This window comes from Aptenodytes patagonicus, chromosome 11 (genome assembly GCF_965638725.1).
Source record: "Aptenodytes patagonicus chromosome 11, bAptPat1.pri.cur, whole genome shotgun sequence".
Taxonomy (NCBI): domain Eukaryota; kingdom Metazoa; phylum Chordata; class Aves; order Sphenisciformes; family Spheniscidae; genus Aptenodytes; species Aptenodytes patagonicus.
The window spans coordinates 5,047,021-5,074,210 of NC_134959.1; the positions used below are offsets into that span (position 1 = coordinate 5,047,021).

Consider the following 27,190-nt stretch of genomic DNA (forward strand, 5'->3'; position numbering starts at 1 on the left):
AGCTGCCTTTTATTCACTAATTGGTAAGTGCCAGAAGTGAGCAAAACAGGAAACACCATTAGCAAATCTGCTGTGAATTAATACAAGAAGTGTCATGAGCATGTTCAAAAGATTCAGGTGCAGAGTCAATATCATGAGTGCTTCATACTAAGCTTGCTCAGATTGATCTAATGCCTCAACAAGCTCTCTGGGATTTGCATTAGTGTTATTTATGCGTATAGTGGTAGGATTCCCTGGGTCAGGGCCTGTCCACACACAAATTCAGAAGCAAAAAAAAAAAAAAAAAATCATATGCCCCAGGCATCCAGCCTAGGATACAACAAATAATTCAGAGAGGAATGTAAGATAGTACTGATTAGTTTTACTTGCCAATGACTCCACAGAGCAGTTACTGATTCATTACAACAGAGGAGAATTTTAAGGAACAGTTGAATGAGGACTATGAAGTGGTCTTGCAAGTGTCTGCAGATAGCTCCTCCCAGGTCAGAGAGAAAATATTTGCATCACTGGTAGAAGACACACCTGCCATTTCAATAAATAGGAGCAGAGATTGTAAAGGGCTATAAAAGTGTCCATATTCAATGAGGATTGATGCTGCCCCTCCTAAAAAAAAAAACGTGAAAAGTGTACAAAGTCACTATGTTATTCAATCAAAATCTCTTCAAAATTCACTTATGCTTGTAGCAACAGGTAACTATCAAGGGCTGCTAAGAAGCTGAAAAGGATGTGTTACGCTCATAACAGTACTTGCATTGTGCTCTCCCTATCAACATCTTGCCTTTTTCTCTCAGTGAGAAATACAAGAACTGTTTTAAAAAGATAAGCAATATACTGGGTCTCTGATACCAAATCTCTAGATTCTGCTGCAACGCAAGAAAAAAAGGTAACCAAATGCTGGAATTGTAAATATCTCCACACCTGACTTACTGATATTAAAACTTTTATTTAACAAAGCCATTGAACCTCTTCAGAGCACAAACAGGCACAATCCAAGCCCAACTCACTTGCTACAGCCAACTTCAAGAAGTCTAGAATTTGTTTAATGATGAGATCAAACAGGTCCCCTTCCCTGTTACACTTAAACATGGACAGAACTTATTCTTTTCTTTCATAAAATAAATATCACGACAAGTATCAGCACAGTAGAATGTCCTCCACCATACCAACCCACTTACTGGAGCACAGATGCAGCAAAATAGAAAGCCTGTATTAGCTTGCTAGGCTTTGAATTTGACTTTCTGTTCCTATCAACTGTAAGTTGCTATTACGTCATGACACAAGCTACCAACAGCACTTGGGAAATGGTTGAAGTTGTAGTTGATACAATTTGTCATCAAAAAGATTAATTATAGGGAATGAGAGACATAAGCAGAAATGCTGACAGTATTAGAAGTTTTTCCTCCTGTTTATCAGATATCAAAAACCCACTTTCAGTTTGCAGTCATACCAGGGAGTCATTTCCCTTGCAATATATAGGTTTTAGTCTTCCCATTTTTAAGAGTTATAGTAAGACCACAAGCCAATTTCAGTTTGTAAGACAAATATGCCCGTAAGGAGAAAGGAGAGCATTTTGCAAGAATAGTATTACAAATAATGAGATCACCACAGAGTCACAGAATACTCAAGGTTGGAAGAGGCCTCTGGAGGTCAGCTAGTCCAACCTCCTGCTCAAAGCTTCAAAGTCAGACTACATTGCTCAGGGCCTCCTCCAGTTAAGTTTTGAAGTCTCCAAAAATCTCCCTCTCTCTCTCTCTCACAGAGAAGTGCTGTAATACCTTCACCAAAGCTCTCCTGAATGAAGTGAATTAAAGTCTTACAAGGAAAGCTTTGCTTGCTTTGGCTAAAATAGATTAGAAAAGCAGACATCAAAAAGTTCTGACATGATGATACTTGGCATCCATGCTCTACACAAATCTTTGCCATCTTAACCAGCTTCTCTTGCAGGTTGGAGATCAAATAACCTAAGATGAAGGAACTGTTGCCTTTTATGGGCTTATTGGCTACAAGGAACTGAAGAGGTCAGAGTCCATTAACTTTCAGATTCACAGCCACAGAACCCAGGAGCCCCAGAGATGTCTATGGTCTATTCCCTACACAGGGAAGGTCAGGCACAACTGTAGTCCAGAAGACCCAGCACAAAGAAGGAGAAATAAAAAGTCTGCACAGCGTGCAAGTGTTTAGAGGCAGGTGGTACTAGGCAAAAGCTCTTGGGCTATCCCAGCAAGCTCCCACTAACAGTACCCTGGCACATTTGGGAATTAACACAGGGCAGAAACCATTTCTAATAGGCATTCCACATGCAGAGGAAGACAATTTAATAGGATAGATACAGACAACAGCAAGATAGTTGGCTAGCGCTAGATGAGTCCTAAACATGTATGAGAACAGCTATCATCACCTCAAGGGCTCTAGGATGAAGCTCCTTCTATTTGAGATACTGAAGGCTTAATTTTGTCCTTTCATTGTAACCTACTCCTCCTCATTCAGGGGGATCAGTCTTTTCAAGTGACAGAGGAAGATGACAAGGTAATAGTTTTGTATCCTCTTTATTTTCTTGTCTAATGCCAAGAGCATTCACTCACACTCTGTTTCATCCTCCATCCAAAGATGATTCAAATCCACACTTTTCCTCCTTCCCAGGAGAGGAACCTAATTTGTTAATACAGACTGAAAACTCTGCTGTTCAAGCTGCAGTAGCTGTAACCTGGTAATGATTTGTTGCATTTGTTGTTTGAAAGATCATCATATTCCAGACAGCAACAGCTAAGGTTTAATTGCAAGGGAATACACTGTACACACAAGCCAAGATCCTGTAAGAACTTAGAACTGAATACAAGTACTCTATGTATGCACATACAAGACAAGTTAAAAACTGCAGGATTTAGGATCACAGTTTGTGATGCACTTCCACTTTTAGAATGAGATGACACACAAAATGATTATGCAGTTAATTAGATTAAGATTACTTAGATTAAGTAAAAATTGAAGTGTCATCATTCTATCTTTTAGGTAACACTTATGGTGAAATCCTGACATTACCAGAATGCCAGAATGTCATCCATAACGAATTATAATACGAAGCTACTGATATTTAGCATCCTCCAGCATAAGGCTATGATTACAAGTTATTTGCACTTGAACATCAATACTGCATAATGTTTTTAAAACCAACTTTAGGTAAAGCACCTGAATCATCCATTAAAAGCACCACTTTACTGTAACAGAAAGTAATAAGGAATTTTTCTAGTTAAACGTGCCTAGAATGAATCAAAAATTGTGCCTACACAGCCACAGATCTACTTGTTCTGCAACAAATATATTCAGACTCATGGTAGGCACCGATCAAGATGCTGGAAGGGTGACTTTTAATCACTGCTGGAAATAAACAAACATCAAAAGAAAACCAATGCCCCAGACAGAAATAAACTTCATTGTGCTCATGTTCTTAAACAGTCCTCTTGTGTCTTTACTAGGAAGTGAAAAGGAAAAACAGACAACCAGTATCACAGTTAACTGTTTGCCCTCATCAGAGATCTTTGTCATAAACAGAGAGTGGGAAAATCTATTCATGTGTCAAATACCAATGTTATTCTATCCTTGAAGTGATATTATTCTGTACAGGCAGTTTAAAAATGACTGCATAAGTGGATTGTTAGAATATTGGTGCCCTAAATAGAATTCACACCCCAGAGGAATCAGGAAAGGGGCATCAAAAGAGAAGGAAGAGATGCTAGTGCCACATGTACTTTTTTTGGTGCTCTGCAATATTCGGAGATCTTAATCTGCTTCTGTATAAATACCACCATTGACTCCAGAATGACCAGAATCTGCTACAAGTAACACTAAATTCAGATTATTTGGCTAGCATCTCTGCTTCTTACAGTGGCAAGATTTAAAAGGAACAGTTTATAGAAACATGCCACATGAACAGCTACTTGATTGTGCACACTCAGTTCTACCACACACGACAGTCCTATTGCTAAGGGTGTCTGAAATACACTGGACTAGCAATACCCATGGCAAAAAAAAAAAAGTTAAATTCCCCATGTCAAGGGGACCCTCAGCAGGTGCAACTGATGCCACATCATCTTCTCGCCCTCAGTGAACACATATCTGATGCCCTAGGACAGAAAGAGAAAGCCTGAAACATGAAACTTCGGAATGGGCATCTGGGTGGTTTTACAGGTTGCAATACAAATTGCAGCAGCCCAAAGGCACATTTTCTCTATCTGCTCTCCTGTACATGTGACAATGCAGCCTACACATTTCCTTTCAATCCCAAGTTAGAACAAGACAGTAAAAGCAGCAAGTGAACTGCAGAAGGGAAAACACACTGCCATCACTGTGTTTTTACTTTGTTTTCAGTTTTGTTTGTGAGTTGTTGGGTTTGGTTTTTTTTTTCCCTTCTAGTGCTCGAAGGACAGTAATGCAGTTATACATGTATATCAACACAGTCAAAGCACTGGGTAATTTCCCCTATAGGAGCAGGGAATGAAAAAACAATATGAAAAGTTTGTGATCTGTTAAAGTTATGTTAACAGGATGCACTTCAGTACCAAAGCACAGTGTATTTAAGGACTATAATTCATTTTAGGATTTCTTCTAAAGTTTTTTCTTTCAGTAGGGAAAAAAAAGTCTTTATAAACACGCCACTATTCCTAGTCCAGATTTTATGCACTCCTCTGTTCTATTTGCTCAAGTTTTGAACAATATCTTGTTTTCCACCCATTCTTTCTTCTGACCAGACCTATTTCCTAGTGCATCTACTCCAAAACTAGTACTTCCAGGAAAGTTAACTGTGACAACTATGGATAAAAATCATGTTTTGTTTATATTTCAGGTACTAAACAGCTGCTACTAGATATTGCTACCAGATGTTCCAGAATTATATGCAACATTATGCTTAATTTTAACTTTTACAAAATTACAAGCTAATAAAAGATGACACTGCTGTAGTCAAATGATTTATTAAAGGAAAAGCTATTAAGTTCCTTTTAAGCTTCACACCCTACTACCCCAAATAACTCGTCATTATATACATCAGTGAACAGATGCAAATGTCTGTACCATTTTGAGATTTCAGTACTATCCCATATACCAATTATATATCCAGATGCCTTTTGCTTTAACAGCCTCATACACATCTGTCCATCTTCACCTGAATGCATGATGACTGTTCATTTCATGGTTAAACTACCCGCAAGATGACACAAGCCTGGGTTTCACACAGTTCGTGTAAGGATCATCTTTTTCTGCCATGCAAATGAGCTTGTTCACAGCTAAGGTGGCATTTTACACATTGGAAACACTTGGAATCTAAACACTGGGATTACTGAGTAACAGAACATAAAAAAATTTGTTATGTTACATTCAGTTTCACTTAGACACATCACTTTCCAAATTTAAAAAGCTGGAACATTTGTTGTGGGATTTTGGGGGGGGTTGGGAAGGGGGGCGGGTTTTGGGTTTTTTTTTTAAATGAAGTCTTATACCCTGATGATAATCAAAGTACAGGCTTTATTTTGTACAAGCTCCCCAATTAAAGTCACAGAGCACCATGCAATAGCCAATGTAGCTAACAGCCTTTCCCATCCACAATCACAATAAACATAAGTAACATCAAACAGGAGTGACAGCCAGTAATTATAGAACTGAAAACTATCATGGATTCTTATGTACTAATGAAGCCAGGCACAAATATAGTAAATCTAAATAGCTCCTTTCAATCTTCTAACAGGAAAATACACACATTAACTGCTCCTCAGTACTTTAAAAGTTTGTATAAATCCGTGTCTAGGCAAGCAAATACAATTTTCCACCTAATTCTACCCTCACATATAGCAGCAGAAGGTCCTCACCAAGTAAAGCAAATTACCACAACTTGAAGCTTGTAACAAGAGCTCATTAGAGTCAAAGTCACTGTGAAAAGGTCCTCGAACTGTGTTCTAAATCAGGAGCAAGTTCACTTAAGTGAGTGAAATCCCCCTGGGATAACATGGGGAAAAAGAAATACAAGTGCAGAGTGGTTCCAGCTTAATTTCAGCAGTTAAACAGCTTATACTGGAGACAAGAATATACATGTGTTACTTCATAAACTTATTCTACCGTAAGTACGTAATTTAGAGAAAAAACAAGCAACCACTAGAAAGGAAAAGAAAAGGAGAAACAGTAAGGGAGATCAGCCAGAAACGATTGCTTATAACTTTAGATATCAAACCCTCAGTTAATGTATATTAGTCTAGCTCCACTGAGGTCACAGTAGCCACACAATTTACACAGCTGAGCATCTGGCTCTAAATATTTAACTGTTCAAAATTCTAGTGTGCATCCTTGCGTAGCAGAGCTTCTCTGACTAATCACGCTAGAGGTAACCACATCTTAAGTGTGTAGTTCTAAATTGAGTAATATTATCATTAATAACAGTGCCTAATTAAGACATCTATAATGTTTTTAATGAGAAAATTTGAAAGTCCTTCTGGAATTTTTCCAGTCAAATTAATTCTGAGGACTTTAGACGTTATTACAAGTAATGTTACAGGAATGAAAATTAGGTCTAAATTAGGACACGTCACTGTATTTAAAAGGAGAAAAGGAAACACATTCCATTTCCCCCTTTATACACAGTTCTCTACTATAACATCGCACCACAGGGGAAAATAAAACCGCCATTTTGTAGTCTGCTCTAAGTTGCTCTGCATATAGTTATACCTGATGCATCTAAGGTCTGCACATATTTTAACACTTTGCTTTCAGGCTCTTTTAAAACATCACATCAGCATTCTCTTGGGAACAAGTATTTCCAGAATCTTAAAGTGACAACTCCTATGGCTTGTACAGGCCCAAATCCTTTTGGCTAAAATTCACATGAGTTATGCTTGTCTAAATAAGAAATCCCTCAGTGAGGCTGCTTGTTTAGGCAGGGAACACTTGTGGTTAAAAATGATCAGATCCAGCCTGCTAAAACTGTACAGGAAGGAAGGAAGGAATCCACATGGTCCCAAACGATGCTCTTTAGGATAACAACCAGACATTTTAAAGGCTATCAAACCTGGCGAGTCTTTATTTGTACTTCTACTAGGCCAGTCCTTCAAACTACTCCATGTACATTTCTGGCTCACAGCTGCTGTTTCTTTATCACTGCTTTCATTGTAAGAATTTAGCAAGCATAAACCCACAAGTCTACTATGCAGCTGGACTAGGTTACTTTGAAGATATAAAAGACGCTCAATTCCTTGCTCTTCAAACCAGCTTATTTGAGCATTTGCTTTCATACCAGTTACACGAGTTTGAGTGTGTTCAACAATACACACAGGTTCAAAACATAAGTGCAAAAAAAGTCATGACTGTGTTCTGACTGGATTTTATATGCATCTCTCAGACTCAATTTAGAGGAACTTGAAGTGAAGCCCAAATGGAGCCCCCTTTTTTTTTTTTAAAGTTCAGAAACATCAATCTTAAGGCACGAATATAAGTTAAGAGAATAATGAGTTACAAATCAAGTATTACCTTTGGGAGTAAAAATAAGCCATTGGAGCATGACAAAACCCACAAAGCTTACATTTGCTTCTGCCTGACCTACGTTGTGTATATGATCGCACGTATATTCAGACATATCTTCACATACGTATATATACACACAATCTGTATATGCATACACATAGCATGATGACAAAATTTAAAAATCAGGCATTTATTTTCAAGGTCTTGCAATTCAAATGCTGCATGCCATCTAAAACATAGAAGTCTAAGAAAAAAATGCCAGTATTGAACTAATATACACATATGGCTGCCATAAATGCAAATTAATATATAAATTGTATCCCTCATTGGCCAATACTACTTTGTTTCTTACCAAGTGTTTCACATACAGGAGTCTGATGAAATATTATTCAAATAACTAATTCTTAGCTATTAGGTTTAACCTCTAGTTTGAATCATGCTATAAAGAAACAAAAATATCCATTTGCAGTAGTCAGCTGCAAATTATTTGATGTAAGACTTCTAGCTAATATTTCACTGAGGACACTAAAGATGGTTGAATGGTATTTCTGGGCTGCACAGGATACTACACATAGAAAGCAGATCACCAACTTGGTCATGTGGGGAAGTTTGGGCAGATAACACTTCTCACTGTTTCCTTCCTCAGACCATCTCAGAGTAAGACTGCAAACAATGGGAAAGAGTGACTTACATGGCAGTTTGAACTGAGGAGAACTGAATGTCTGCACCAATACTTCACCAAAAGAGTTGTTGACTGAGCTCAGAAGTAGGTAGATTAACATATTATTCCAATGAAGGAGAAAACTGTAGTAATTTGTTCTTTCATGCAGAAAGAGAAGCATTCCTAGTAGACCACCTCCACTGTTTTCTTTGATCACAGCTAACTGCAGACAGCACACTGAAAGAATAGGAACCTAATTCTTTCAACAAGTTTAAAGCATGACAGAAACATGGATCCAGCAATTGTCATGTGTGCTACTGAGTTGTTTGACATGGCATCTCTAAGAATTCCTACAAATTCCTTTCATAATTCCCTGAATGCCTTTGCACATTAATGCCTATCAGGAAGACAAAGGATGATGAACTTGAAATGAAGGACAGCCTGACGACTTCTGTGAGTCTGTGCAAGGGTTTATCCAGCAATGGTGAAGGGCAGCTGAGAGGACTCCATTGTCCATCTGCCAGGACTCATACATCCTCATATAAAATGTTTTTCAGTGTCTGACTATCCCCTCATCAGAGGGGATGAGGTATAGTAATAAGTTCTCTTATTCCTCCTATATTTACAAGAGAAATCTCTTCTGCTTTTATTTTCAGATTTGTAAGCACACAACTTGCTTTAAATGCTCACAAGCAAGATTTAAGTTGCCGAGCAAAGAAAATTAGAGTACTCCTGAAGAACAAAAATCTCAGATGAGAAGAAGGAAAATATTCTTAAAACCCCGTTGTTCTGAATCTTATTTTACTTTCAGTAAAGCATTGATGTCAATGATGTATTTCAGATTATTGAACAAGAACAAAATGACAGCAGTCAAGCTTCCCCTTCAGGTGAAGTCATTTGGTTAACCACAATCCCCCAAGCACCCTAAAAATACATCTTCATTGTCACAAGACTGCAACGTATCTTTAAGACAAGGATTAAATGCTGGCAGTTGGATGCACTACAGAAATAGAGGGATGGATTTTTCACTAGGAAACAAACTACTTACTGTAATTGAAGTTTTAGTTCTAATAAATAGAAAGAGTGCAAGACTCTTTCCAAGATTACCCCCCAACAAGACATGTTGCTCTAGGTTCTCCGTACCAGGGACGGTGTGTACTGATGGGTGATTTGGGGCTCCTGAGCTGTGACTGCATCCTACTTGTTAAAGACTTCCTATAGGAATTTGCACAAGCTACTTTCTTGCTTTGTACTTTAGTTTTCCCTGCTCTTAAATGATATTATCACCTAACTTCTCACAGAAGTCAGGAAAATAAAAGTTAGAGATATAGTGGCATACAGAACATGAGGTCCCTTCATTATATAAGGTTATTCATAGCCCCCAGTGATGCAATTCTGCCTTGATAGATACATCCACCAGGTGTTCTTAACTATAAGAAATAGCTGTAAAAGGCAATTGAGAAGAGGTACTCTAAATATAGGTCATCTGTCTTTCCCCTGTACTTGCATTGCTCTCCAACTAAGGGCTTGGCTTCATGCAATTCCCATGCAGCTCTGTATTTGCAAGAGGCAAGTGCCCTAACTTTAGTCAAAACACAAGAAGAGACAAGTGTCCAGCATCTCTTGAAATGCAACTCATCTGCCTCAGAGCTATGCGTTTAGTTATGTCCTCAAAAGGACACAAAAGCTCATGGCCTAATTTCTCACTCTTCTAAATGCTAGCATCTTTTGACTAAGAACTTGTTTTTGTAGCTTTTTCATTTAACAGTTTCTGCCACTCTGGAGCCAACGTATCAAAATCCCTTACTGATTGGCCTCCAGCAGTCCATAAAAAAATCTTACAGTAAATCCTGCAGCTGGAGACATAACTGCTGATACTTTGCTGGATACACTAGGCAGCAAAAAGAAATAAATGGCTAGTGTAGGAAAGAGTATTAACTTAGTTCCACAGAGCATTTAGAGATTTTTTTGCTTTTGGTTTCACTTGGTTCATAAATCAATTGTCAAATTCTGAAGTTCTCTGCTAAGCAGAGTTATTGTTCCCTGCCAGAAGACCCAGCTCTAGAGCAATTGGTCTGGGAGATATACTCGGAAACTCCAGAAACCCTGGAGACCTGACTCCAGGACAGTCTGTCAGACACTAACTGACCCCTCTCAAAGAAAACAGAGTTGCTTCTTTATGTTAGCCTACTTTTTTTTTTTTAAAAAAAAGTACACTAGGTATTTCTCACTCTTAGTTTTCAAAGCCCTTTGCAGATGGGGAAAATGAGGCAGAGGCATGCTCATTAGATCTTAGGAATCTCTGGATAGCAGAAGCTCATCTTTCTAGTCATTGTATACACACAGGGGACAGTCCTGGGTCCTCAGACTGATGCTGCAACTCTGAGATCTTGACACTAGTCAATTCACAGACAGATATATTAAGAGTCCTGGTTTCCAATATACTTCCTTTATGTATTACAAGCATAATGCAGCATTAAACATGTCAGGGACTACTCTTGGTAGCAAACAAAAGGTTAACGTTTTCCAAAGTGCAGTTACTCACAAGACCATTCTGACATTTCAGAAGTCAAGAGGAACTATTATTAGCTGTGTCTAATATTGCAAGTTCCTACCCATGGAATCTGTGTGCAATCCTCCATTGAATTGGCAGCCTTTGGCAGTATCACTGCCACATGATTTGAACCAGGCAAGTCTCAAAAACACTGCCATAGTACTGTGTAGCCAGCTTGAAAATATCTTCACTGCTCTAGGGAGATGAGTGATCCCTTTGGAATTGGTTTTTGGAACTGTAAACTAATGAATCACTAACAGCTTTAAAGTAGACAAAAATGTATTGCAACACAGCATGTAGTGCCACAGAACCGAAGGAAATCTGTTTACAGTGCTTCAACAGACACTTGAAATCAAGATGCTCAAGAAGGATGAGGCTGTTGTGAAAGAAGCAAAGCTCCAAGTGCTGTGAGTGCAGTTATCCCTACCAGGGCCAGCAGCCATTCCCTGGTGCCGGGGTGGGCTCTGACCCCCAGGCATACTAGCCAAGCACAGCAAGCCAAGCTGCAGCTCAAGGGAGGGTGTCCACATGGAAACAGGGCAAGGGACAGAGCAAGAAACAACCCCCTTCTCCTGGCCCTGTTGGGGCATGTTCTTCAGTGCTAAGTACAGAGACCAGAAGTTACTTCAGTCGTTCAGACACATTCACTGCCTACATCCCCCCAGCCACAGCTGCCTGCAAACCTTGTCAGTAAAATTTACGCTATATTTGGTAATGGGACAAGGTTGACACCAAACTTTGTGTTCAAGCCAAAGGTCAGCCTTATGCATATAGCTGGTGGGGAAAAGGCACTGCTTTACAGTTCATATTCTTAATGAAGCAGCACAGTCTGAAGAAAGAAGTTAAAAAAACCCAAAAACACACCAAAAAAACCACAAAGTGCACAAAGAGTTCGCTGGGCAAGGGGAAGGCCAAAGCTCAAAACCCTCCTCAACCTAAGGACACTCAAAGCCACAGCTATTACTTAAGAAAGCTCCCTGCCCTACTTTTGTCCCGCCAAAGCTAGGCTGTTACACAAATAAGATGCCTTGGGCCAGAAGGAGACTAAGCAAAAAGGAGCATAACTTTGAAGGGAACAGTTAAAACCTTGTCTGGAAGAGACAGCAAATTTGATATGCTAGTGCTGCTTATCCAGGGACTAATTACATACTTTACAGCAAAGAGTTACTAAATAAGACAGAATACCAAGGAATCCCATCCTTGAAGGTTGCTCTCTACCCATTAAACTGCAGTCACACTTTGTCTCCCTCTCTTTAGGCTCCACGAGTACTACACACCTTCCAGTCCAGCAGCTCTGCTTCAGCAAGAAGCTTCGCCAACAGCACCGAACAAAAACAGAGATTTTTTTTTTTTTACCGGTGCTAAAAGGTAGCTAGCTGATCAGATAGTTCACCAATTCACAACAAACATACAGAAGAAGAGCAAATTAAAAAGACACACTGATTATTATTTAAGCGGATTGCTCAAGATTTGCTATTAATGAAATTCATGTAACCACAGCCACAGAAGTTGACTACACAGTGAACCAGGAAATAAGAAAGTGGGATGAAAAAGGAAAAAGTGTTTCTCCCTGCTGCACAGGACTTGGCCAGTATATGACAGGCAGCAGGGTAGTACAGATAAATCAAGGAGGGGCTATTGTTTACAGTTAAGCAGCTTCAGACCAAAAAAACATTCAAATTCGAGTGCACCAACTGCAAAGTAGTTTTAGAAATACCAAAAATAGTTGTAGCAATACCAGATCAGAGCCCTACCCCAGGTGCTGCATAGCCTTCCCTCCCTTCCCCAAAGAGGCTTAAGAGAAAAATTTACCCTGACCACTTCATTCAAAACCTACCCCTACCCCCAGAGCTTGGCACAAAATTCTGCACACCGTGTACATCTCTAGCTTGCAGGCTGGGAGAGTACTAAGTGTACTTCCCCTGCTTTTAAAGCAAAGGAATGTGCTCACAAATCAACAACAGTTTTATGAGGAAAAGGAGGGAGGATCTTCAGTTCCCATCGTACTTGGAGCCATAGTCAGAACGACACATATTCCCCAGGAGCAGTCATGACATGGGGAGTGGCAGCGTAACAGGCCTGGCATGCCCCTGACTCAGCCACACTGCTATTTAAAAACCCCAGCCCTTCTAGGAGGGTTTAACTCAGGGCAAGGCTGAACCCTGCAGCGAGCCCACTGCTGTGCTAACTGAACAGGGGTATTTACACCGTACAGCACCCATGGAATTAAAGTTGCTCACAGCAGAATTAAGACATGGCTGCATCCAAGCTAACTAAGGCTGTAGCTAGCTGAGGATTTCAGCAGAAGCTTTCCATGAGTACTTGAGCCTTACTTCTGTATTGGTATTACTGATTTAAAGTGACAGTTGCAGTGATACTTTACACTTGAAATACAGACTCCTGCCCATCAAGCAAGTGAACCAAGACCAGCATGCCAATTATACAGCATAACTTATCAAACAGTAAAGACTTTGGGATGCAGCAGACCTGAACTACAGGCCAATCCCTAAACTAGAGATATCAAAGTTGACTTGAACCTCTACTCCAATGTCAGGCCAACTCACACACACTGTACTGGGAACAGCAGGTATAAAACAGTAGATCTCAGGCCTAGAAGCCTCTGTGCTACCCAGGCTCCCAAGGCAGAAATAAGAATGCTAGTTTGCTTGCAGTCATTACACGTGTACAAGGAAAAACTGCAAAATAACTACTTTTCTATTTTTATTTTCTTTTCAGTGTTTTGAAAGGTCAAATATATTTACACTCTGCTGTGTTCTCTTTATCAGTGCTTAAACTCAAGTACTGCCAGATGAATCATGAATCGTGCAAACACCCCAGAAATACAGTGTCAGAAGTAGATCCATTGTACATGAATTGTATGCTCAGTTGTCAGGGGAGGGTTGTTTCCGTTTTAAGCACAGAAGAACCTACAGAAAACTAACAGCTAGTTTGCAAATGTGCCTGAAGTCAGGTTCTCTTCCCTTTAATCTTTGGTCTGCAGCTGGCCTCTAAGAGATGTCAGAAAATAAGACAAAGGGGGTAAGTCTGTGAAATTATATATTAGCAAAAGTGGTAGGGGGAGGGAAATCACATACTATCTGACAAAACTTTGGAGCATTTATCTCTCATAACAGCTGGCCCATAATACTCATTTCAGCAAGACATTGCCTAGCTTTTCCCTGGTATCTCGCTTGCTTTGTATTTATAGCTGGAAAGCCGTAACAGTTGTCCTGCCCCTCCCAGGTTCTCTGGCCCTTTCCTACCTTTCCATTTTCTCTGGGAAACACTTCCACCAGTATGCAGTTAAAAAGTATGCTTGTGTTACACAGAGGATGGGTGGGAAACAACCTGATATATATAAAATCGTTTCAGCCAATTAAAGAAGTGATATGCAAACAGTTTCAAAAGAAATTGTAACGTGCTCTCCTGCAACGAAGGCTGATTTGGCCTCACACCTTATACCCAGTTTGTCCTCTGTTCTCTCCTTTCTCATTCACTCCCCAGCCAACTAGTCAATTAGGGGAAGGTATCTCCTAAGTTTTCTTTCATCTGTGCAGTAACAAGTTTCCCAAAGCATCAGTAGAATGGATTTAATGATCATGAACACGTCAAAGCAGCAGACATAAATATTGTCCATTAAGACATACAGCAAATGATAATAAAAAAAAGTCCTACCAAAACATAAAATGTAGAAGAGAGGAGAGTTCTGTGAGTGGGCAGCTAATGAATGCTGGAAACAGAGTTTTACAAAGGATTAAATTTCCCACCTCTTGTAAACCAGCATGCTGATACACACACAAATATGCATACAACAGAGTAAAATACTGCTGTTTCCTGATGCCAACAACTTCAGATCCAGATATGAGCAAGAACTCTGGATATGGGTGTCAGCCTAAACTATCAGGTAAGACCGCGTGTAAATGAGTATGCAGAAATCAAGCAGAATCAGACTAGATGCTACATTCCATTCCTGTATACACCCGTTAACTGTATCACAAATATAAAAGGCTGCTTTCCAAATCTTAACAGCTGCAAAGAGTTACAGGACATTGAATACCATTTTGTTTTTCTTTTTCCCCTTGGTTTTGTTTTCCCTTCCATTTTTGTGTGTTAAGGTTTGATCTTCTTTCTTGTATTCCTCAGTCAGCCAAGGAAAGGGACAAGAAATTCAGCAGCTATGTCGGCATGTTTATTACTGAATAACTATCCCAGCACTTCTGGCTCTAAGAGATCACCAGCTTAAAACCATTAGAGACAGCCAAATTAAATTCTCTTTTCCACATGTGCAGATAGAACTAGACTGCCTTAGGAGACTGAGGAGGAAAGGAGTAGGGTAATATGAACATACCAAGAAATGCACAAGATTTAGGTCAGATACCCAAGTACTAGGAGTACAATGCTTATAGTTGCCTATCACATTAGCTAAAGGTTACAATTTAACACTGCACTAACTCTAGGCAATCTGCAGATTACCCAGTGAAAATAACCAGGACCTATGTAAAGTGCTAAAGGAATGTGACTCCTTAGGTGTGTCTGGTTTTCCTCATGCTGCAGGAAAATCCCCATCATCTTCTCATCTATCACCAAAAGAAAAACATCTATAAGCACCAAGAACAGGGATGGACTTTCCACAAGGGCCTGTTGAAGCCCATCTAAGAGAAGTTAAAACACAGTAGTAAAAAGTATTCATCCTTTCCCTCAACAGTAGAAGTTTTGGAAGAAAGTTTGAGTAGAAAAACTAAAAGCACTCAGACTATCTGAATTTTTTTTTGAGCAGATGAAGCGGAACAAAGAAAAAGTAATTTGAACAAGGAAATTACAGGAATGCTGATGCTTCTAGTCAGCCTGGAGGTAAGGCAGGGAGAACCACTCGTGCTGTGCATGATTGCTTTTTCTTCCTTCATATCCCAGCTAGACTCTACAAACACAGAGCATATGGAAATCAGAAGTCAAGAACAAGTTGGAAAAACAATTTTGCTCAGGTTCAACATAAGTTATGGCAGACAACCAAGTCAGTTTCTATTTTAGCCAAACTCCTTCAGCCACCCATAATCAACGTTTAGTTCCCATGCACAGCAAGAAACAGGTTTGTGCTTGTGTGCCTCTGACTCATGAAGGAACAAAAGCTTTGAAAATTGTATTCTTGGGAAGCACGTGTAAGAAGATTGAATCCTCATTTCAGAGGGCCATAGCCATACAGGAAGAGGCAGCTGTTCCACAAAGTCAGAGATTAGCTTTCAATTGTCCATACAAGTCTACAGATTCTCATGTTCTGGGCTTGTAACAAATGGTCCATCCATGTGTCATTGTCCCCCCAGGAATTCAAACATTTAGGTGCATCTCACTAACAACGACACTAGGACAGCAACATCACACTTCCAGAAGCTAGATATAGGAATGGAACAGCCATGAACAGGCAGCTCACCTCCTACCAGAGAAGCCCAAGCTTTTAGTAGCTCTGCCTCCTCCAATCTGAGGAAAGGAAGGAAGATGGGAACCTTTATCAGTGAACAAACAGTGGGGGAAATACTCTGCCATTGAGACTACATCTCACATTGCAGTGGAAATATCCAGCACCTCTCCCCTACCCAAGCACTGGAAGCATAGCTGGTTGTCTCTTACCTACCCCGTCTTCTACCCCAAACTGTTTTGGTCTCAAATGCTGTGAGTATATACAGCACTGCCAGCCTCATCCTCCTCCTCTGCTCCAACTGATCATTTTGCCAGCAGCCATCACATAAACAGTTATAAGCAAGTACACTCCATTTTCCTTATGCCTAAAAGAACTCTGTGCAGTTATGATTAGATAAACATTCTCTCTTCTTAGTTTCCTCTATATGCAAAATACTAACTGTATAGAGATAGGCAGTTCTTTGGCAAATCATAACTAATTATATTCTTGAAAGTTGAGCAGCATTATTAAAATAGTACTACATACACCAGCTTCTGATTGGCCTAAAGACTGAATTTATTCTAGGCTCCTTCCAATCAGAATTAATCTTTCTATAGTACAATGAACTGTCACTACTGAATCAACACCAGCAGCAAAAGTGACAGCAGCCTACATCATTACTCAACTAAGATAATAGAACTAAAGTCATTGAAACAGGCAGATGTTGGAGGCTGTCTCCCATTTCAGAATAATGTTCCTGTCGTAACTCAGCATTTATTTTAGGGAAGCAAGGATAAATTCATTACCATTTGCAGGGTGCTCAGATATAATAGTAATAGAAGCCACGTAAGCCTCCCAATATGTACACAGCAGAAATGCATGTGGCATTGGTACTAACCATCCTTCACCTAGATAATGCAAAGCAGGGCAGTGCAATCAATCCATGTCCACTGGAGACCTGCTCCCGTATTAGTGTGAGCAACAGTGTTTTGCTATTGCAAACTCAGAAAACTAAGTTGAGAGATGTGCAAGACCAGAAGTCATTTCCACAAGAAACAAAAATTTCATTACTTATTCCCAGCATCCTTACCTTTTTTCCTGGTAACATGTTGTATCCAAAATTATCATCTAAAGAGCTGCTGTTTTGTCAGATTGCAATAATCAATATCCTCACTGCACAGAATGGCAACACTTCTGCATTGATAACTAAACTGCGTAGAGCCAACAATTAGGGAAAACTATTGATGACATTTAAAACTGGAGATTGTATTCTTCTTTATCATTTTTAAATGAGATCTTTTAATTAAAAGCATTAGAAGAAAATAATGATTCCAAAAATAGAAGCAAATATCAGATCATTATCTATTTCTGAACAGTGGTGTAAGTGGGTGCAAAAAGGGTACTTCCCATTACTGCTAGGCTTTAATGACCGTCCTTACCCCACTGAATAATGTCTCCTGCAATGATATTGCCACATATTAAGGAGAGGTGATCAAATATGGGCCTAACTACTTTAGTGTTCAGGTCAGAGCTGTGTATCAGTAAATTAATAGGATTATCGATAGTCATAAATCAAGATTTATAGAGTTCAGAGTCTAGTTTAGTTCAATCAGATCATGAATTATGAAAACAAAAGACATTTTGGAAGAGAATAAAACCACTTAGCCTGACACACAATACAACCTTCAGGTAGCAGGCTAATACAAATGCCCAGAAGTCAAAACTGATTTTTATGTATTGTCCTATTTTAATTTAATTCTCATTTATCTTTACCCACAGGTTTTTCATTTTGCATTTCACCTGAATAAGGATGGTAGATAATATCCATGACTTCCTGGCACTTGCGAGACCAGTTATCTTATCTTGGCAGAAGGTCAAACTGAACACCTTTTAATTTGGCCAGTTATCTAATTGTACTGAACAGCTCAAACCTGCAGCTGATATATGCATTCCTGCTGCATAACGCAGTTGGAGTTGCTCAGCTTCCTCTGACAGAGCTCTGAAACAATGCGTTTAATGGGGAGGGAAATGTCCATCCAATTCTAATGGCTAATTCCATCTCCTTTCACTTAGAGAGCAAAGTACCAGATGCTCTGGATTTCTTGCTTTGTCAAGTAGAGAGCAGTGTTATGTTCAGCTCTCACATTTTGATATAGCTGTTTGTTGTCTGATAAAACGTGGTTCCTCAGGGAAAACAGAGGGCTGCCTCTAGAGAAACATATAAATACAATTTATTTGGCAGTAGGGGAACTCAAAGCCAGCAAGTTAGCTGGTGAAGGGTCTGGAGAACAAGTCTTATGAGGAGCAGTGAGGGAACTGGGGTTGTTTAGCCTGGAGAAAAGGAGGCTTAGGGGAGACCTTATCACTCTCTACAACCACCTGAAAGGAGGTTGTAACGAGGTGGGTGTCGGTCTCTTCTCCCAAGTTACTAGTGATAGGATGAGAGAAAATGGCCTCAAGTTGCACCAGGGGAGGTTTAGATTGGATGTAAGGAAAAATATCTTTACTGAAAGAATGGTTAAACATTGGAACAGGCTGCCCAGGGAAGTGGTGGAGTCCCCATCCCTGGAGGTATTTAAAAGACGTGTAGATGAGGCGCTTAGGGACATGGTTTAGTGGGCATGGTGGTGTTGGGTTGACGGTTGGACTCGATGATCTTAGAGGTCTTTTCCAACCTTAATGATTCTCTATGGAAAAATGCAAGATCTTGGTTTTTTTCTGTTCCCAAGAAGTTACCAACAGTTGGCTCAAAGTTAAAACGTAATAGACACACTTCAAAGACCATCTTACACCAAGAAAACTGTAATAGGCTAGGGAAGGGCCAACTTTACATGATTTCCCCCCTCTCTCCATAGCTGTCTATACAAGCTATGGATCATACTCCTAATTCATGCATGCTGGGATAGCTCCATAGTGGATCCAGATGTATTCACAGCAGCTTAGAATTTCTGCTTTTACAGTGACTCCATGGACAGCTGCTAGCTTTTATTTTACTCTTATGGGTTCATCCCCTATGTTTGACTCAGACTCTTCTTTAAAGGCAGTTTGCACAGAAACCCTTCTTGCAATTCCAAGTTATGCCAAGACAAGGAAAAGAAATAGATTAAGTGTCTATAAAGTAGATGAGCCAATTATCAGCATGGTAAGTATGTTGCAACACGCTTTTTTGCTTCATAGCAATTCAAACAAAACTCAGTGTGCTAACAGTTTTATGGATTGATTTGAAGCAATGTAAGCTATTCATCGTCTTTCTACCTCTGCCACAGAGGTGTTACTGTCCATGTAGCAGACAGCCATTAATGCATAGAATCAGTACTCCCCCACCTGTGTTTCCAGCCAAGCTTGCCAACTTTGCCCTGGAGCAGACAAGGAGCACTCACACTTAACATCGCTCAGGGGAGGAAAAGGGGGTAACCTTCAACAGTAGACTTCAGCACACAAGTAGTAATAACTGAGAAAAGAGATGCTTACTTGCAAATATCTATACCCGCAAGCTTATATCCTAAATTCAAGTTGTTTGTATTTCTTTGCATACAACCATATGAACAGTGCTGTGACAGCTTAATGGCCTAGAACCTGTGGTTTTCAGCATTTTGAGTCCTTGTTACACACAAGTACAAGGTCCATCTGCCATGATTACTCATTTGCCAAAAACTTCTTCAAACTTTCAGAAACCCACTTTCTGGCTGTACTCCTATTAACACAACCTTCATACACACAAGAATTATTTGCTCTTCATTACATACCAGACTGCAAAGTCCTTGGGAATTAAGCATTAGCTTTTAGAAATATATACATTGCCATTACCAATAAAGAATTCAACATTAGTTGTTCAAAGCAAGAGAACAAAAGAGTTTAGACTGAAAGAGATAGCTATTATTAGTAGTTGTTTTTTTAAAAATAATAGTTTTGGGAGTAGAACCTTTATCAAATGGAGTCTGAGGAACCTTAGGCAATAAAAACTTATTCATTCTAGAGAGGTGCATATGGGTGCCCAATTTTGAGACACTTCAAAAGCTTGAAGGTGAACATTCAGCTCCCTAAAAACAAGGCCCATAAAGATACCAAATTAGACATCCATACATGGATATTCATAGATATCAGGAGTTATTTGAACACCTTAATCAGCTTTTCCAAGTGGTTAGAGATACTGATAAACTGCTGTGTGCTGAAAAGTCACCCCACCCTACTCTTAATAGCTCATATTTATTTTAGTCTGTTCTTAGAACTGTTTCAACCAGCTCCATCAAACCAAATCTTAAATTGCTCCTTTTTTCTTTAGCCAAGAAAATTAATGGTGCAAAACAGTAGAATATTGGATAAGTTAGTAGTGGAATGAGTTCCTTTCATACAAAACAGTAAGGCTTTCAAAGAATTACATTCTTCCGTTTGACAGAGAACACAGTCCGCATCACAACACTAAAAAAAAAACAGTGGGCAAATTTCCAAGACCTTTAAATAATGAAACAGTGGTTAATAAAGCAAGTCTTACTTTTCACTCCTCTTTGGCATTTAATATCCTACTGATTTGTATACACTAACATTGTGCTAGCTGCAGGACACATGAAGTGACAGAAAAAACACACTCCCATCTGGGCTGGTCCCATCCATCTGGTGATTACGGCAGGGCACAGTGCAACCATATGGCCATAATCAAGAACCCACTCATATCATCCAGAGTTAACTGGAAAGAGCTATAGCCCACTTAGTCTCCTAAGGATGATAAATCCCTCTCATTCTGTCTCTCCTCCCCAGTGGACATGGTAGATTTGTCTTTTTGCCTGCACAGATGAAGCTTTGCTGGTTAGAATACTAGTGGTATACAAAAAAGTGAATTTGGTGCTTGTACCTGTCAGAGAATGAATGAAGAAATTATTTCCATGAAACAACTGAAAAAACCCATTAACCTCACATTTCTGCCTCAACTCCCAAATGAAGCCCCCCTCCTCCCAAAAGGTTTATGCTGGCATAGGAACCCTGGAACCCGAGGCCAAAATCCTGACACACAGCACATGGGTACAACCCAGCAACTGAAGATAAGAGGATTTGACTCCAGCAGTGATGCAGGAAGAGTATAACAGTAACAGAGTAACAGCTCTGTTATCTAGCCTGTCCTTACATATTTATAGAATGGGAAGAGCCTACCTATCTAACAACAAACAGGAAGAAAATGAAAGGCAGAACTTCACTGCTTCTTGAACAGGCACCACTGTTGCTATCTACATAGTTCTAATAGTTCCTGTTGCACTGGTCTATTGAGATACCTTTTAGAAATACTCATTTCCTAGCTGACAAGTCACTAAAAATGAAGTCAATAACCCCCAATGGATCACAGCACAAAGATACTACATGTGCTAGAATAACCTTTTTCAGTTTTTGATCATGAGAAACAGAAACCAGGTCCCAACATATTGCCTGAGCTACATCTTAAATTGAAAGACAGAGTCTCAAGTGGTACACAACAAAGTGGATTTAGTTGTAATGCCATAACTCTAGCAGCATTTTCATGACCAGTTTCCACTCATCTATCATAACAAATTCCCCTTGCTTAGGGGTAAGGAGTCTGGTCAGGTCCTCTGTAAGAATATCTTTAAAAGGTTACAGCTGTTGCCTAAAGTCATACTGGTTCACCAGGGGCCAACCTTCCCTCCAAGGCAACATTTGACAAATAGCACAGCATGACTGCTGGAATGGCTCTGTGTTTTGGGAGACACCATCTTTTGAATGAGATATGTAAGTGGAAGATCTTTTTGACTACATAACCAAAAATGATGGCCTGAAACTGTCAGGAGTAAGTGTCAGTCTGCTCACAAAACGCTCATCAGTACAAATAATTATACATAATAATGGGCAACTGAGTTTCTCTAACATTTTTAAAGCATTTTTACAACTCTGATATAGCACAAGAGCTATAGGACTTTTTCTCTAGAATTCTCAATAAGCAGTCTTAAACAAAGTAAGACCTACAGCAACAAGCTACAACATGGAAATGCTGGGTCAGAATTTGAACATAATCTTTAATGTTATATCAACAGACTTTGTGTGAGCAAGTTTTTTTTCTTTTTTCCTGAAGCTGATAAACTTTTTTAATACATGGGTGCTGACTTTCAAGCTGTACATGGAGCCCTCTTCTGGAGAAACTTGAAAAAATAAAAGCTTAAGAATTCAGCAGTGTGGGCTATGCATTTCGAGAAAGAGTTTTAGGACCAATTCATCTATTCACTATAATAAGCTTGTGAAATATATACTTTGTTCCAATTGACTTAGCTGCAACCCAGTGGAACGTGACAGTTATTGTTAAAGCTATCAAAAGAATTTTTTTCCTCATCTTGTAAGATTTACTTATAAATTTTTATGTTGATTCTTCTGTCTGCATGAAATGCATAACATACAGAAGCAAGCCTGTGAACAACTTCTGTTTTAAAACAAATATTTTTTATATAGGCCTTCAAAAATATCCTTTGGGAAAAATGTAAAAGCCACTCTGATTTGATAGATTTAAAAATCTGTATGTATTTACTGATTCCTGTACACTGTATAGTGAACTGCACAAGCTATCAGAGTACACTTAGTTTTTATTCTCAGCTTCAGTTCAATAAAGCTGTATAGTACAGATATGCTTTGTAGTTTTAAAGGTGGTCCTGAATTAAAGAATTACTTGAAACATATCTTCCTCAGCTATGCTAGCTATTGTTCAGTTTTCCTCTTGGTGAAAACAGAACAGTAGTAGTGTAGACTAAGTCTTTGCAAAAGAAAAAAATTCATTTATTGCCCACCTGTTTACCACAACTTTTACAAACATAATTAATGGGCTGAAAAAGCAATTCCTCATCCTTTTAATGCCTCAAAAGGCATTTTTTTATATTTAACAAATGCAGTCGAATTAGATGCACACCAAGGAAACACAAAACCAAAGTTACTAGTTTTATAAATGATCTTAATTAAAAATAAACCTTTTTTCAGTTCATGAAGAATTTCCTCAAACTTTTTTCTACACTGTTAACTTTGCTATCATTACTTTGAAATGAAGTTATTCCTGTCTTCTACTTCCACAGAAAAGTATTGCATTACTAGATTGCTATTGCTTAGAAATCATTTTATCAAAATTGAGCTTTGCAGGTTCCACTAGCATTGTATTATAGGAGGCATTATTGCTACTGCTAAGGGAGAAAAAAAAGAAAACTTATGAAAAAAAATCCCAGAATGTGTTACAACCACTATACAGCCAGATGGCTGCATTTGTTTAATATGTTGTTTCTCACATTCTTCTGTTTACTTTTCCTGTCACATGAAAGTTGTGTATGTGGTGTGTCAAAAAGAAAAGCCAAACAGCATTTCAGTAATTCCCTTTTTCTTCCCTAGCATGCTATCACCTTCAGTTCATACTTTAACCTGCCAATACTCAACATCCTATGCCTGAAGACAGATTTATGTACACTTCCTTATTATAGTTTAATTCATTCCCCAATTCATTAACTCTTAGACACGATCTATAAAGTAAACTTGGAGATGTGTTAAATCACTAGGTAGAGACATTGCCAGATAAAGCTACATATGCTAATAAAGAAGGTGGGGTGCAGTTTAAGCACTTAAATACAAAGCAATGCTAAAGCACCACAAGCTCAGCCCTGCAGTATACTCAAACTCATCTCAGCCCAGCAAGACAAGAAACTCTGAAGTATTGCTGCAAGTTATCAGTAAAGTGCACAGTTGTTTTCAGAAGCAGGTGTTCTGCACCTTGTCAGATTTTTAAGTAGTTACTGATGTTAAAAAAATGCCAGCTATGTGGTTTAACAGGCCTTAGAAGTCTGTCCTCCTCTCTTGTATACATACTGCTTTTCCTACAAGGGACCACTAAAGAAAATCCAAACTCAAGCTGATTAATTCAGTAGCATGCTGAAGAAGATGAACAAAAAAAGGACTGAAAGCACAGAGAAAGCCAAGCGAACTGCAGTCCAGATGGCAGGTCTCAAGCCCAAGGTGAGAGAACACCAGCTCAGTATATCCACAGGTTACCCTTACACTGTCTGTGCCCTCTCCCCCCAGCCCCTCTGCTCCCTGAGCATCGCCTCCCACTGGCAGCTTTGCCAGCCCAGCTGCCTGCCCAGGCTGGATCTCAGCCCACTTTGACAACTTCTCCTCCCCAGGAGCCCTTTGGGTATCCCCAGCCCACCAGAGAGCCGTTCAGCCCTCCCCAGGAACAGCAGCTTGCCCACTCGTTACAGCCAGTCTCAGCAGAGCTGGTGAGCTGCCCAGTGGCCAGCTGCCCACTGGCCAGCCCTCCTACACAGTCCAGAGCTTCAGCCTGAGCCGTTAGGGAGGCCCTGCAAGAAACTGCGTTTATCCCCAGCACATGCTGCTCTGGCTCCTCAAACTCATCCTTCACCAGTGCATTCAGGCACCCTACCTATGGCCCAAAGCAGCTGCTTTCATTTGTTATACTCCCTGAAGCAGGATTGTTATCCTGAACCCACCCAAATGCCTGTGTATTTGCTCACACGAGCCCCCAGTCACCGAGTCTCCTACTGTCCCATAACTTCAGCCACCCACGCTAATGCTTTTACTCCTTATCAGGGTAAGCCAGGACCCAAATATCCTAGCCCTGATCCACAGCATATATGCATTCAGTTCACCCTACTGCTTCCTACTTACACACTCTTGATGTATCTCCTCTCAGCAATAAAACTCTCCCAACAGTGATCCCTCACCATTTTTCTCCTTATCATCCTATATTGAAAAAGCAGACTAAATGCCTGCTGGAGATTGCAATTACACAAACACGAGTGCACAGACTCAGCGTCCCAAGCACTAGTTTGACGCTCTAAAACCTACCAACCCCCTAAGGGTTAACAAAACCACTCAATCGCAAGTCAAAAAGGAATTAACTTTTATCTCCACTCAGTGCACAGGATGCCAGTGCCACTGTCACTAAATGCAAGAGTTTACAGAGCTCCTAAGACAAAAGAAGGAAGGATGCATTTAAGCTGGACAACAACAAAGGATTTTCAAACCCCCCCAGAGCTTCCAAAAAGTGAGCCCTGTAACAGCAGCAAGAGGAAAAGAGAGCAACCAGAAGGTATTAGAAGTCAAAGCCCAGCAAGTCCCTTCGCTTTGACAGACAGCAGCAGCGGGGCTTTAGCACCTCCGTGTTTTTAAGGCTGGGTGTTTTTTCCTCTGCTTTCTGGCAGAGGGGGATCTATTACGTTTAATAAGAGAAAGGCTACATAGCAAGTCACTAACAGAGTATTACACATCTATCAAGAGAGTACAGGGAAGGGAACCTTTTGCAAGGTCTGATTTTATTTTCCTCCATATTCCCCCCTCCTCTTTTTTTTTTTTTTAAAAAAAAGCAATAAATAATGTGAGCTGCCTATAACAACCTATAAGCCTACTACCCAGCAAAAGCCACAGAGGAAAGAGGCAAATCAAAGTTGCAGCATTTGATATGACAGAAAATACTGCTGCTGCAGCTGCTACCGAAACACTTGAAAGATTCCCCCTACTACCCTTCCTGAAGGGAAACACAACAAATTTACTGTGTGATATATAGCATTTTTTAATTGTAAATCAAGGAACTATGAGATTCTACATTCCTAGTAACTGGCTTACAGCAGAGATCTTGCATCTTTCAACAGTAATTCAAGCAATGTATAATTAGTCAGAAATCAGACCTGAATTACAAATACTTTCAAATCCAAATGCACAAGAGAAGGAAGGTGAAAGAAAATAAGGAAAAAACCACACATTTCTTACCTGGGACAGCAGAAAGGACAGAGTAAGTTGAGTTTTGTGCTGCATTTTGCCAGACTAGAAGGTACCAGAGGCTTTTTCATTCATGCACTCGGCTGCACTGAGCATATTTTCACTGTGAAACAGCCTTTGAGAAGAGACTCTGCCTTGAGAGCCAGCCAACTTCCCAAATAGATCAGCAGCATCATCACTAAAGCATTGGATAGAGTCTGATGACCAGAACCAATGGCTTTACAAGGATGATTTCTTCACAAAGCATCCCCATTTTGCATCACACATATTGGGCAAGCACCTCTCACAAACACAGCACCTTTAGAAAGCATTTTGCTTTGGTGTATTTGCGTGTTTAGTTTCAGTCTAACAAATCATGCCTTACAGATCTCAATAGTATTTTCCCTTTTACAGAATGGAATTGCACAGAGAGAAATAAGAGCAACTCTGAGCACCGCTGCAAAGATATTCTCTTTATTAAAATGTTAATAAGGTATGCTTTATTTTCAATAAATCAAAAAAATGACCACTGCAGTTTTAGTTACTTCCAAGCCTTAGATGAAGAACACAGTGAAATTTTTCAGTGTAGCAGAAATACAGATTATATTTTGTGTTTTCCCCTCAATCTCACAAATCACAACGAAGACAGATCAATTCTAGCCTGCAGAAAAAAATCCATCATAAGGCAATAGATTTTATTAACTGCTCAGGTAATGACAGAACTGGCTTTTGATTCAATGAACTTGAATCTAGGACAAAGTTTCAAAGGTGCATGCCCTTCAATTACAAAAACTTTTCCTGTTTGGAAGAGGGGACCTGATGTTTCAGGAACCTACTATCTCTGGATTGGTTATGTTGCAACCCAGCAAGTAATACCAGGCAGATGGACCAAAGATTATGAACAAATTCCCCCATTTGAATTTCCAGCTCCACCTCCCTTGCCACTCCCCATTATCACAACAGTCCAGTCCTTTTTTGACTTGTCTTCTTGCAGTTGTCAGGGTTATTTAGCAGTACCCTTCCCCCATTTTCAGTAGGGTCAAAAGTCTCCTCAGCTCTCATGCCTGACACTTTTCTCTTGCTTGCTTGCTCATCCAGAGTCAGCTGCCACCACTTTCTGCTCTGCCCCACCACAGGTGCCTGCTGCACCAGCAGAGACATAGGGAGAGGAAGGCAGGTAGGAAGGGATACACATTCAAAGGAGCTGCCAACCACTTTGGGTTCCTCGGCATCAGCAGGAGCTTCCTGCCATAAATAATGTTGTTTGATAGCTTCCCCAACCACTGCTAGTCCACTGCTCGCAGCTCACATCTTCCTTTACTTACACACTGGACTAAAACTG

The 27,190-nt window shown here is 39.8% G+C and overlaps 1 protein-coding gene across 2 annotated transcripts in view; it reads right to left on the minus strand.

The window, feature by feature from the left end:
- CDH13 (cadherin 13) overlaps nucleotides 1-25,999 on the minus strand; it is a 525,814-nt gene extending 499,815 nt beyond the window's left edge. For both annotated transcript variants that reach the window (XM_076349047.1, XM_076349046.1), the window contains exon 1: nucleotides 25,861-25,999. In XM_076349047.1, the coding sequence (XP_076205162.1) occupies nucleotides 25,861-25,905 (45 nt within the window). In that variant the 5' untranslated portion in view covers nucleotides 25,906-25,999. The remainder of the gene's footprint in view (nucleotides 1-25,860) is intronic.
- Nucleotides 26,000-27,190: the final 1,191 nt, after the last annotated feature.